Raw genomic sequence first — 14,101 nt, 5'->3', positions numbered from 1 at the left:
GTTTGTGTGAAGATGAGAGTTCTGCTGTGTTGATCAGTGAATTCATTAGCTAAGCCGTGCGTGCGTTGTGTGTTGCAAGCCTCCAGGCTTTATTTGAAGTCCATTGGGCACAGTTACGGGTTCAAACTGGGAAAGCTGAAAAATATATTATTTTTCAGGGTTTAAAAATGCTAACGTGAAATGTCTTGTGTTAGCTAATTGTGCTGATTTTGACCGCCCTGTTCTGATAAAACACATGTATCTATGTTGCTTTACACCGGAGAGAACGATGGTTAAATGTGATGCATTGTTTTCCCTTGGAGAATTTTGTGTTGTCAGTGCAAGGTATCATTCTGAAATACTCTACTGTTCTCAGCCATTCCTAGAAGATGATGTGACACACACCAAAACATCTCTGTGTTTATACAATTTGAACATTGCAAACCATTATGTGCATCTTTCTTAGCTTTGTTGGGAGCCGTAGAGACTACAAATGGTCAGACACAAGGAGTAACCTGTGTGTTTCAGTGATTTAAATCCAGTGTGCCAAACTTTTTATATATCGTAACCTGACAACAGAGGAGCAGGGCAGTCTGGTCTTATTTCCTTGAAAATCACCGAGTCACTTAATCAGCACAGAATCTAGATCCTTGTGTCCTTGGCTGGAAAGGTGGGTGAGTGTCTGGATACAGGCTCAGAGTTTGGGGGCGGAGGGAAGATTTGGGGCTTAGGCAAATCCCCAGCTTTGATTTTTCTAGTGAACCCTTGGATGTTCTTTTGGAAGCACCTGGTTTTTGCAGGCCTTCTGTTTATTCTGGGTAACCTTCTCTCCTGCTGTCGCCGTGCTGCTTTGAGCCTGGCTTAATAAAAACCCCACGTCCTTTTTATTGCCTCCATCTGAGTCTCCTTCAAGCAGTCGTGGGCCCCACAAATATGTCACTATTTTCCTTTTAATGAGCTTCTGTCTCTTTAGGAAGCTCTCCTCCATCCGTACACAAATAGCAAAGATTTACATACACCCTATGTAATAATCATAGTTATTACTGCTGTTGGTCAAAGCATGTTTGACTACATAGTTTTAGAATAATTACTTTCCACAGAAAGCACGTGCACGCAAACAATCCTGCACGTGCTTTTAGAAACTTATTAAGATAATGGCTGCTTCTTTGTGCAGTTATGTTTTTGTAGTTCTAAGGTACTTATGGTATTGTTAAATGAGTTATTATTAAAACTATATGAAAGTACCTTTAGCTTTATTTCAAGACACATCAGCCTATTTAATTCAAAACAGCTTTAAACTATCCCCAAACATTTCAGTGGATTGTGACTGATCTTGTTGCACTGATATCTTGTAGTTTATGAGCAGCCCATTTGTGTACAGTACTTTAAAAAGCAACTTTTATGGAATAAAAATTGGATGGACTTCACATTTCATTCCTAGACTTCTGCTACTACTTGATTTTCTTACACAACGAGCTTCTGTTCAGTTGATTGCTTTGGTTCTGAGGAGTCAGTGGCAGCGTGGGATAAATTAGCTATTGTTCAAGTAGAACCCGTTTTATATCAAATGCGGTTTTTTGAAATGCTGCTCTCAAGCCTCTCCTTGAACTAGAAAGCAGGCACGTGTCCTTGCTCTCTGAGTTCTATATACAACGAGAACTGTTCCAGTCTAGTTTCGGTGGTCGGGCGCAGCTGACAGCTCATTATTGACAAGGATGGATCCATCGCTGATGCTCTAGTGTAGACTCAGATATTTTCGCTTGGCCTGCAGTATTGTAATGGTTTAAACTGAGCCAGCCTTAGCAAAGGAGGCTGTTTTCATTGTGGGTATGTCTTTTACTATCATGTAGATTGGTCTGGGAGTGCTTCAACGTTTTAGTCTTGGACAGTTTTGCGCATAATCTTATCTCTGAGCATGGAACTTGTATGCAGTCCTAAAGCATTTTAAAAATTCAAACGTATGTCAAATATATCTTCTCCTCTCTTTCTTTATGCCTATTTTGAGCTCATCTTCCTCATTATACTTTTAAGAGTTTAATTTTTTAAAGAGACAAAAGTGGAAGCAAGCGGGTGACAAAGGACCTGGGCTCTTGTAGGGCACGACTTCTGGGTGGCAAATGTGGGCAGAACAGTTGCATTATTGCAGATGACCGCATGACTCCATATCCAGAATTGCAGGAAGGGTTGTTATCTCTCTCCCCTTGGTGTTCTCCCTCTTCCCTCTAGGTTTACTGACAGGCATCACGGAAACTCTTGCAGGTTTCTCCCAAATCACAGCAGCGAGATTTCTGTACCAAAACTTGGCCAAGTGTGGGTTTGTCTCCTTCCTATTCCTACGCTAAATTTCAAGTTCCCTCTTGCAGAACATGGAGCGTTTGAGGTTTCCAAAGCAAAGGCTGCCAGGATTAGTTGCATGTGGAAAAGAGGCATCTTTTTTTTCACAGAGGTTATTAACCATTTTGGCCACGCAAACGGCAGTTCTGAGGGAAAGGCAGAGACTGGTGCACACACATTCATGGGGCAGCCTTGTTTCTGGTTGATTAAGCAGCCAGGATTACAGAAGCTTCTTTTGGAGTTTGGAATGGCTTGAATTTATTTTGCAGTATGTGTTTGTGTATCACATCCACCTCAGCTCCTAATGATTCTCAAATTCAGTTTGGTTTTGTTTCCTTTTTGAAGCGTTTGCTGTGTTTCACTGCTATAATAATGTCTGACATGTCTGGTTCAAGAGGCACAGTAGCATAGTCAGGCATTTGCTTGGATGTTTGTGAGCTTCCTCTCCTTGGAGGTGCTATTCTAGGATAAAATCTGTCTCGTGGAAAGCAGATTGCTATTGAAATCTTACCTACTTAATTTTGATTTCAAAAGGGACATGTGCTGTAACTATTCTTAAATGTGAGGGTTTTTTTCTCCTGCAAATTCAGCAAATATCCTTTTCAGTGGGATGTTTTTGTGTTACAGATCTGCCTCCTGGCTTTCTAATGTTTCTGTTTCAAATCTGTCTGATTTTTCATTCCAGGCACGTGTGAATCCCATCAGTGTCACTCCACCCATCCAAGCCATAGATCAGGACCGAAACATCCAGCCTCCGTCTGATCGACCGGGCATCCTCTATTCCATCCTAGTTGGTTGGTGTCTGCTACTCTTGCTTTCGCTCACAATCAGTCACTTTTGTTATGATGGCCAGAGAAAGATTGACTGGGAGAGTGGAAACCTAATAAAAATTCATATTGTGGTTAGTGGGACGTTTCAAATCATTGTTCTGCCTATTTATGCTTAATTGCCATTTAGAAGCTTATTTCAGATGGTTGCATTATTTATTATTATTTATTCCAATGATATTCAGAATCGCCTGGTTTAGCGAATGGAGGAGCACAGCAAACACACGAGAGAGGCTGCTCTGTTCTTGGAGCTGTGCTGCCACGTATTTTTCATTCACAGATTCAAAGGCACAATGAAAGATTCTAAAGAAAGGCAATTAGAGCAGGGTTCCTTCTAAAAGTCTTTTTGCACAGAGGAACACAACGGCTCTTAATGCATCCACCTTTAAGTTTGCTGCCATGAACTTGTGTGCTCTCCCTTGTCATTTGGCATTAGTTCAGTTGACCATGCTGTTTTCTGGCCAGAGAAAGATGCAGTTCTAGAAAGACCTCAGACAAATGCCCACTTTGCTGGGGGATTTCTAGTATTCTGCTGTGTTTTTAGTGGTTTGGTTTGTTTGTTTCTGCTACTTTCCTGTGTTTGGCATTTGTTTCCAGTTGTTTGGCTTGTATGATTTGATAACGGAAAGGCCTAAGACCGGGCTTTGCAGTTGCGCTTTCCAAACTACTGAGAATGATGCTGTAGTTATTTCTGTGCCCTGTGACTAACATGGGAATTGGAAGTTGTGTCTTTTCTGGAATCGCATCTTTTTCATGTTTGCTGTGTTAAACTGCAGCTACATGGCTTTCTTGCCCATGGAGAACCACAAGATATTAATGAGCAGATTGTGTAGTTTTGCTTGTCATTAAAAAAATAGTCTTGAGGCATTTCCAGGGCTCTGCTCCCAGAACCGCGACAAGGGACACACTGGTGGCAGGTCAGGTGCAGCATCTTCCGATTTAAAAAGCCACGTTTTGTTTGGATAGCAGTGAAGCGAGTGGATTCCTTCGGTCTGTAACTGGATTCAAATCTGGCAGAGCAAGGGTTGTATTGCTGTCAACTAGTCCTTGTCCAGCAAAACTGTTTCGTAAGGAAATTTGCACGTGCTTGTAAATATACTAGGTGTTTGTATGTTTGAAAATTGACTTGGTTTATTTATAAATTGACTTGGCTTGTTTAAAAATTCTCTATGAACAGTTATTCCATAGTGCATCATCTAGGCCATTTGTCCATTTTTTTAAATGTTCTTCCCCCTCCTTTTCCCCCTCCTTTTCCCTCCTCTTTTTAGATTAGTGCTATTTATATTTTAGCCTCAACCTCAGAAAACATTGAATAGTTTCATAGGAAACAGGCCTTGCAGATATTTCTCGTTATATAGTTTTTCCCCTTGTTTTAGGTCTAAATGTAGCTCTTTATATCTTTGGATATGTCTGTTTTTAAACCCTGGGAGGTCTGAACTATGCCCATAGAATAAGAGAGTAAGCTATTTAGTGAATATGAGTTTGATTTGATTTGACCGAGTTCTGATTTGGTTTTTCTTTTACCCTGCTTTCTTCCTCCCACTGCACACCTATACAAGTCAAGTCCTGGCACATTTTTGGGGCACTATGGATGTTATATTTGAAGATGCGAAGTCTGCGCATCTTTCTCATTGTCTTATCACATCTTCGCAGTAGATCCTAAACTCACTCGTACTTGCTGTGGCTTTACTAACCTCATCCTGCTGAGTATAGTCCTCTCAAAGGATATATCGAGATGTCTGAATGTACTTGTTGAAGTAATTACTGACTGGTGCTGATAAAACAATAGAAGATTAGGTCTTAAATATTCTTGAGGGTCATCCTAAGGTTAGAGAACTAGTTACAGCATAATACTACTGGGACTGTTGTCTACTATTTAAAGTATTGATGAAAGAGCTGCCTTCCAAAGTACAGTAAAGTGCTTTAGAGAAGAGGGTTGAACTGGGGCCATACTGTAATATTTAATTTCTTATCAAATGCCCAGTATCTTTAAATTTGAAAACATGATGTTTGGAATTGTTTTTTCATGCACTAGTTTTTCCAACCCTTGACTTTCAGGAGTGTTAATGTAATACTTAGGTCATTGCAATAGACCCACACACAGTGTTGGGCGTACACAAGTGTGTTTGCAAGCCCCTTCTCTTTGCATATCATGTGTGTGCAATAAAAAGAGGCAGAAAGCAGCTCAACTTCCCTCACCTTCAATCTCAGGCTATTTTTTTTCCTTAGCACTAACTGCATCCACAGTCCTGTGTGACTTTTGTATTTACTGTTCAGCCCTGTTTGAAGTTTTTCCTTTAGCTCTTTTTATTAATAATTTTAAGGCTTTCTTTTCTCTGGTGCTGGTCCTTGGGGAAAAGTCAACTTTACCTTAACTCATCAGCTTCTGGTTTTGCCCCTGGAACTCTCTCTGTGGTTTCTGCTGCCAGTTTTGGACATTTAAGTGTTCTGGTTGGCCGATAGTTAAATGAAGAGCCAAAAAGACACAGCAACATTTTCAGACCAGGTGAGTTTTTCTGGAGGCAGGAGGCTCGGAGCTCATCCACGGAGCTTTAGACCTCTCTGCTGTTCCTGCAGGTTTCACTCGTGAGGGATCGGCAGTTTTCCAGTACTGCTTGTCTATATGCAGACAATGCAATTTGAAGATTTTGTTGCAGCTGCAGTAGGAAATTCCTGCTTTCTGGAAGCAGACCAGGCAACAGTGTGGACTGAGGGTTGCTCTGCTCTGCCAAAGTGCAGATATTTTTGTGTGTTCAGAAGCAAATATCTCTGTTCCTGGAAAGCTTTGCTTTCAGAATGTAAGGTATCCAAGAGTTTGGACTCTTCCTATGGCCAGCAACAGCTGGACAGGCATCATCAATTGGGATTCAGGCATTCCAGCTCTGTTACACTTTGATCTTTACTTTCCTCTTAATCTTGTTTGCTGTCTAGTCCTCCTTTACCTGTTGAGTGTTCTTTTTTTGGTTTATTCTTTCATGCACTAAGTTTTCCAATTCAGGAGTGTTAATGTAATATTTAGGTCATTGCAATAGACCCACAGACAGTGTTTGATTCTTTCCTTACACAATCTTAACTTCATCTTCCCTGCTGTAAATCACTTTGTGCCTCTTACAGCCATCTCCATCCTCCCCTGTGTATCTGTTCTCCTTCAGAAACATCTTGTTTTCCACTTTCTTAGTGCTTTTGCACGTAGTTCTTCATTTCTTGACTTTTTTCTTGGCTTCAGCATTGGCACCTGTGATGTGCAGCCTCCTAAGGCTGCAGCAATCTGTTATCTGCCAAAACTCTTGCTGGATGCCTAGTGCTCTTAAAAAATTCAATCCGTTAATTAGGAGCTGAAATTGAAAGGGGGGAACGGAGGGAGAGGACTTGGAGCTAGAAACTCTGCATTTATGTTGGTGAAAAAAGAATCCACAGTGGGTTCTTTCTGTTACTAGTCTGCAGGTGTATGGCATACATGTATACAGAGGTACTCGCAGAGTACATACACTGTGTGTATATATACACACAATATACACCCAGTGTAGCAAATGGTTATCGTATGATGAGTTGCAAATTAAAGTATTGCACATGAGTGTGGACAGTAATCTATCTCCTTGGGATAGCTACGCACTCTCTAAAAGCACTTTCTAATCATTCCACAGGAGAGGTGAACAAACAGCATCATTTATCAGAAAAGTGGTCGTTTTTGTGCTGAATCCTGTGCCCTGTTAGATTGCATGGAGGATTTGTCACAGCAATATTTGTCCTGCTGTTTTGAGATAGCGTAACTGGTGAGCTCAGAGGACTTACTGGGGCGTTTGTACCATCAGCCAGGAGCACAGGACTAGTCCTAGACCTAAAAGGACTCCAGATCTTAGATCTGCAATCTGTATTTCCGTTTCTTCAGGTAATCTGTCAGGCGGATAAGCTGTGAGGTGCCAGAGTTCGTGCTGTTTCTAACAGGATGGGTCCTTTGCATCGCCCTCACTGGATCTCCGCGGCTTCTCTGATCTATTTGGGCTCCCACTGCTTCTGTTTTAACTGAGTTGGAGAATATCACAGGATCACAGAACGTCAGAGGTTGGAAGGGACCTGGAAAGCTCATCCAGTGCAATCCCCCCATGGAGCAGGAACACCCAGATGAGGTTACACAGGAAGGTGTCCAGGCGGGTTTTGAATGTATCCTGGAAACTTAGAGCTGTGAAGACCCTGTTTACTGCTGACTATAAATGGAAGCTGTTGGACACAGATGAGGTTTCACCTGGTGCTTCCTGCCTGATGAGAAGCTTCTTTTCTTAGAAAGATTTAGAAAATAACATAATCTGTTGTTGTTACTGATGTATGGCTATCATGTACTTAGTGGTAACATCTTTGTCAAATCACCTCATTGTGTATTTTCTTTGTCTAAATACATGCTCTAAACAATGATTTGCATTGTTCTTTGCTTTCTGACATACTGTCACCCTATTCCAGCGGTACCTTGCAGAAATGTATTTCAAACCTGTATTTCAGAATCTCAGGGGAGTGGGTTGAGCAAGCTGAGTTTCAGGAATGTGGTGGCTAGAAATGACAGATGATTTACACTGAAAGCTCATTTCTCCACGTCCTCTTGCCAGATTACATTTACACATATCTCCTGGAAACTGAGAAGCAGAATTTCCAGCACCTGCAGGTGTGTTTGGGCTCCTGTTGTTATCGAGTACTGAGAGATGCCCAGTTGAGAAGAATCTTCATGAGTAGGGGGAGAAAGGAAAAAATGATAATGTTAAACACATAACATTAGTAGTATCATTAAGCCGCATGTACACGTGATGCAATATTTTATCCTTATAATAGAAGGATTAGTTCATATTCCTTTGGCTACTGAGTAAAATACATATATTTTACACTAAATCTGTCAGATACAGCATTTGTTCAAACTTCAATGTCTTTTTTACAGGTACTCCTGAGGATTATCCACAGTATTTCCATATGAATCTCACAACAGCTGAACTCACGCTCCTAAAGCCAATCAACAGGGATTTGCACCAGAAGTTTGACTTGGTTATTAAGGTAATTTTGGCTGAATTCTTATTTCCATACGCTCTTGAAAAATGCTTAGTAACAAAAAGCTATGAAGAAAATGCAGGGTGGGCTTGTTCCTGCATTTTTTAATATTCATTTTTTAGCTTGTCAGGCATCAGTTAGCACGGTCATGGGGAAGGAAAGGTGTGAAGGACTTTTGAAAAGGGAGTGAATCACAATACGTTTCTAATGCTTCATGATATATTGATGTTGTATGAACAAACTAACATTTGCTTTTTACAAACTCAGTTGTCCTAAGTATGCATCTGGTTTGTATTTCATGTTTTCTCCAGTTCACAGCCCGTGCTGGAGAATCATATGGATACGAATAATTGTCTGAGTACTGAACATTGGGAGCAAAGAGAACAAAAAGTCATCTCAGTGTCATGTAGCAATGTTTGTGTGGGTTTGGTTAGTTTGGGTTTGGTGGGTTTTATTATTGGGAGGGTAAGTTGAAGTTTGTTTAGATTTGTTTGGTTGTGTTTTTATATTCTGGTTGTTGTTGTTCAGGGATCATTCAGTAAAAGGAAACTCAGTCCAGAGCTTTGCTTCTGAATAAAGAGAGGACTTCTGCAACACAACCTGTGCTGATCTCATTTGGCTCTTGTTGCTGGGAAGAGACAGAAACCACTTCTGTGGGGTTGATCTTTTCAAATTGCTGAGGAGAATTGGCCTCCTCCTCTGTTGTACATACTGCTTTGTCCTTAATTTCACAGTCTGCAGTTCTTCTCAACCGAATCAAGTGATCAAAGCACATATGAGTGTGTTGTTACAGAAAAACCTCAAAATGTGTCTTCATCTGCCTGCCGAGTTCCAGGTTTGCAAGCATAAAATATTTCCAGCGTTTGCTGCTTTCTTTGCTGATTTGAGGATTAAGAGGAAAAGAATAGGAAGTGATGATATCACTGTTTAATTGCTCAACTTGTTAAATGTGCTAAGTTATTAATTTTACTTTGAGCAGAATTCTACAAAGCCGTAAAGTTTGCCACAGGTGAAATTTGTGTGAGCGGGCTGCTAAAGTTGCTTCAGTAAAGACGGTCTCTAATGAGAATAGAACCAAATTACGTTTGGTTCTTCTGGAGACAGTCTGGAGTTGTCCCTTAAGCTGTTTTCAAATGACACAGAAAATTCTGTAGGTTTTTCTGTATATATTGGCAAGCGGAGGAGCAAACAAAGGAGACGGGAATTGCATTAGTGTATTTTGAAGTTATGGATCACTTGGGTATTTACTGGTGTATCTTACATAGAATAGAAAGTGGGCTGTGGGGCTCTCATCAAGCTCTTGCTGTTCATATTAATATTATTTAATCTATTTCTAAACTCAAGGGAAGGGTTACACTCATGTTACCAATTATTTGTTTGCGTCTCCCCCCCGTCCAGTGTTTCGGGGGGTGTTGTTGGTGGCACCAGCAGCAGATGGTCCCTTGGGGAGAGCAGCTCCTTCTGTGCCGGTCTGCGAACCCTTGAAATGATGGGCTGGGCTTTGCTGCCTCCTGGGCTTGATGGTCACTGGTCATTTCTCAGGGAAAATCTCAGGAGTATTATTTTCCTTTTTTCTTTTCTTTTTTACCCCCCCCTTCAGAGCAGAAGCAGAACTTCCAATCACTTGGGAGCAAGGGGAGCAATGATACACTCTCTGCTCTTGAAATAAGGAGGGACAAAGGAACATACACTAATACTGTGTGACAGAGCGACGCGGGTCCCCAGCTGTGTCTGCATGGCCGTGCAAAAGCTGACTGGAGCTAATGCCTGTGGGACTTGTAGGAATTCTTCTTTTTTTATACTAACTCTGAGCATTTTTTAAGGACAGGAGAGTTAGGACAGATTTGTGGGCTCCCTCGGTGTGTCTCCAAGAGGGCAGCAGTTTCTCTGGGAAGATGATGATAAGTTTATTAATATACAGGTCCTTGCTGTATCTTCCGAGGAAACCAACCGTGAGTATAGTAAGGCATAAAATGGATCAAAATCGAAACATATAGGAATTTTGAATAACTCAGCACCTTTTAAAATACTTGTTTTAATTTTGTACCTCAGCAGATTATGTATACATGGAAGTACAAAGCTTGTATAGGCTTAGAGTGAAATAATGTGTGATTGGATTTTTTAATAATAATCGATTTTTGAACTTCCTTCCTGCTCTGGACTGAGGTAGAAACTGAGGTGGATTAACATCTAAATAAATATGTTAAGAAGTTATGGGTTAAAGCCCTTTAGTGCTTTGTTTGGTCTTCAGCACCCATATCCAGTAGCCCAAGACATCAATTAAAAAAAACAGTTGCAGTGCTTTGGTACCACATTCTCTGCAGGTAAACGGCAAACTCTGTTGTTAATGGAAATGTTTATAGGCATTGTTAGGTTCATATTGCTGTGTTATATGTGCGGTCAAGGGGATAATAAGGAAAATTATCAGTCTGTAAGAATGATAATATGCCACCTGCTAGGAAAATACAAGTTTTAATGCTGTGTTGTTCAGGGACTTTTTAAACTGGTGTAATGTCTCCGGTTTGTACTGGATTGAAGCTTCAGATTCGTGTCTTGCACATTCTCAAGTTTGCATTTCTCACAGTGTTGAAGCTTTTAATGTGATTCTGTTTTATCTGGAGGGGTGCAATGTGTGATGCTTCCCCTAAACAGAAAATAAGCTCTTTTTGCAGGACTCGCTAAATTTAATCTTTAAAATATTCCCTCTGATATCAGGAGATAAGTTTTTTTTCCTGCCAAAATATTACAGAAAACAGTGACAGGAAAAGGGTAGTTAAGTCAATACTTGAGAATGCATGAAGTAAGGCAGACAGGAAATTGGTGCAAAACTGCTATAAAAACTGCATTGCTGATAAATGCTGAATTCTCAAATAGGCAGACAATGGAAAAGGCTAAACTTCCTAATAAGAAATGCCAGTTTTCAGCCTCCAGAAGATATTTGATGATAAGCCGGATGCAAACTTGCGGGCCCTCCTACGGGAGCTCTCGTCCCTTGCGCTCTCTGCAAAGCAACAGGGCCCTTAAAAAGAACAGGTATTTGTGTGTGTGTCCCACTGCAACTGCCACGTGCCAACTGCAAGGCTGGCTCCATGAGCATGTGGGTATAGAGCCTTTAAAGAGAATCACAGAATGTCAGGGGTTGGAAGGGACCTGGAAAGCTCATCCAGTGCAATCCCCCCATGGAGCAGGAACACCCAGATGAGGTTACACAGGAAGGTGTCCAGGCGGGTTGGAATGTCTGCAGAGAAGGAGACTCCACAACCTCCCTGGGCAGCCTGGGCCAGTGTTTTGTTACCCTTACCGAGAAGAAGTTTCTTCTCAAATTTAAGTGGAACCCATTACCCCTTGTCCTGTCACTGGCTGTCACCGAGAAGAGCCTGGCTCCATCCTCCTGACACTCACCATTTCCATATTGATCACCATGAATGAGTCACCCCTCAGTCTCTTCTTCTCCAAGCTCCAGAGCCCCAGCTCCCTCAGCCTTTCCTCACATGGGCAGGAACAACCCCAGGTTCCAGTATAAGTTGGGGAATGACCTATTAGAGAGCAGCATAGGGGAAAGGGACCTGGGGGTCCTGGGGACAGCAGGGTGACCATGAGCCAGCACTGGGCCCTTGTGGCCAGGAAGGCCAATGGTACCTGGGGTGGGTTAGAAGGGGGTGGTCAGTAGGTCAGAGAGGTTCTCCTGCCCCTCTGCTCTGCCCTGGGGAGACCACACCTGGAATATTGTGTCCAGCTGTGGCCCCTCAGTTCCAGCAGGACAGGGAACTGCTGGAGAGAGTCCAGCGCAGCCACCAAGATGCTGAAGGGAGTGGAGCATCTCCCGTGTGAGGAAAGGCTGAGGGAGCTGGGGCTCTGGAGCTGGACAAGAGGACACTGAGGGGGGACTCATTCATGTTTACAGATATATAAAGGGTGAGTGTCAGGAGGATGGAGCCAGGCTCTTCTCGGTGACAACCAGTGATAGGACAGGGGGCAATGGGTTCAAACTGGAACACAAGAGGTTCCACTTAAAGATGAGAAGAAACTTGTTCCTGGTGAGGGTGGCAGAGCCTGGCCCAGGCTGCCCAGGGAGGTTGTGGAGTCTCCTTCTGTGCAGACATTCCAACCCGCCTGGACACCTTCCTGTGTAACCTCATCTGGGTGTTCCTGCTCCATGGGGGGATTGCACTGGATGAGATTTCCAGGTCTCTTCCAGTCCCTCACATTCTGGGATTCTGTGATTACAGAAATTTTGTCATATCTGTTACAAGCTGAGGTGGTCCTGCTGAAAATAGAAATAGTAATACAGAGTAAAGCAGGTAGGGGAAGTGTTTTCTTATCAGCTGTTGGCGAAACCGGTTGATAATATATGCCAGAAATCAGCTCTGGTTCCCCACACATCACTGTTGTAGCAAGTAAGGAAGAATCAGGAATTTTGTTCGCTCAGGATTGCTATAAAACCTGTGGGAGTTGCAATAGAAAAAAGCCTGGCAGTATTTTGAGGCTAATGGAGTCTAGACATACCTGTTCACTTTGTGCTTGTGTCTCGCTAGTCTGCATTATTTAGCTAGAACAATCAGTACCTGAGGTTTTCTCCAGTGGAAAGGAAATGCACGCGTGTCAGTTTCAAAGTCAGGATAAAAATTCCATTTCTCTTGCAAGAATTGGTTTTCCATTTTTAGTAGCACGGGGGATACTTGCATTAATGACTGAAAATACTTTGAATATTATAAAATCAGGTGGAAAAAGAGATGAGTGTTTTGTTAATCTCATGTGGACACCTGTGTACTGGGGAAATTAAATTTATAATGTAGAGTAAGAGTAGGTTTTCCTACAAGCTGTATGCTTAAATCTGATACAACTAGCTGTTGTATTTGTGCCATTGGGAAATTAGGACAGATTCATGTAAGTTGGACATCTCAATAGAAATTTCAATTAGATTAAAAAAAAAGAGAGAGGAGGGTGGGGAATAAGTTTCCCAGTTACAAATAATATTTGTGACCTTTTTAATACAACTTCCTAAATCCGAGAGGTTTCCGGTTCTTAGGGAACGGGCTCTTACAAAAAGAATTGGTTTGTGTCACAGTTGTTTTTGGTGCCTTCTGTTGGTATCAGAAGTGTTCTCCACCAGCACATGCAGCTGTGCGGGATATTCTGAAGAACATCCTTACACAGTATTTTCTGTATCTTTTGTACCTGTCTTGAAAACTAGTTATTCCCAGGCAATGTTTCAGCCAGGGTGGCATTAACCTCGTGACAGATAATACCGCAGAGACAATTGTGCAGCGGAATCACGTTTCCCGGTGGTTTAGGGGGTGACAGAAGGTCAGCGCCATGGGTCAGGGCTGAGCAAACTGTTTGAAATTGCAGTGCCATGGGAAAATCGGTTTGGGGTCCCATCCTGCGAGGAGCAGTGCTGAGCTTCCCAGCAGTAATAACCACTCTGCTTGCTCTTCAGGCTTGAATCTTGGAATGGAGCGTGATTTCCAGTTTTTAGATGGCTGTGGCGGTTCTATAGGCTGCGGCTGGACAGGAGTTTGGAGTAAGCTGGTTGTACTTGGGTACACGTGCAGAGCCTGAGCCTGGGATCAGCCAGGCCAAATTCCACGATAATGGAGATGGTGTGTGAAGCTTGGCTACAAATACAAAGCGCCATCCGCTGGTGCACCGGTTTGATTACATAAATGTTGTTGTAATGCTGGTGTAGCATCAATTTGTCTGCCTGTCCTCCTGCCCATCCCAAGAACCCACCTGGGAGCTGGAAAGGCCACTTTTCCTTTCTGGTGGAGGAGCTCTGGATCCCAGGGTTACTCCCAGTAAGAGTATGGACCGTTCCAGTCTAGTTAAGCCCTTTGCAACGTGTGTGATTGTCCATGATACGGATGTTGGCAGGAATGACAGAAAGTGATGCTCTCCCACGACACCCACTGGAGGTTAATTGGTTTCTCTGT

At 42.4% G+C, this 14,101-nt stretch overlaps 1 protein-coding gene across 10 annotated transcripts in view; it reads left to right on the top strand.

Annotated features, from left to right (window-relative positions):
• PCDH15 (protocadherin related 15) overlaps positions 1-14,101 on the top strand; it is a 695,403-nt gene that overhangs the window by 494,484 nt on the left and 186,818 nt on the right. For 9 of the 10 annotated variants that reach the window (XM_065068175.1, XM_065068177.1, XM_065068178.1 and 6 more), the window contains 2 exons: positions 2,999-3,107; positions 8,062-8,174. In XM_065068175.1, the coding sequence (XP_064924247.1) occupies positions 2,999-3,107; positions 8,062-8,174 (222 nt within the window). The remainder of the gene's footprint in view (positions 1-2,998; positions 3,108-8,061; positions 8,175-14,101) is intronic. The other variant, XM_065068174.1, reaches the window with a different exon arrangement.

Source organism: Columba livia, chromosome 6, assembly GCF_036013475.1.
Source record: "Columba livia isolate bColLiv1 breed racing homer chromosome 6, bColLiv1.pat.W.v2, whole genome shotgun sequence".
In the NCBI taxonomy this organism is placed as follows: domain Eukaryota; kingdom Metazoa; phylum Chordata; class Aves; order Columbiformes; family Columbidae; genus Columba; species Columba livia.
This window is presented reverse-complemented; position numbering and strand designations above follow the sequence as displayed.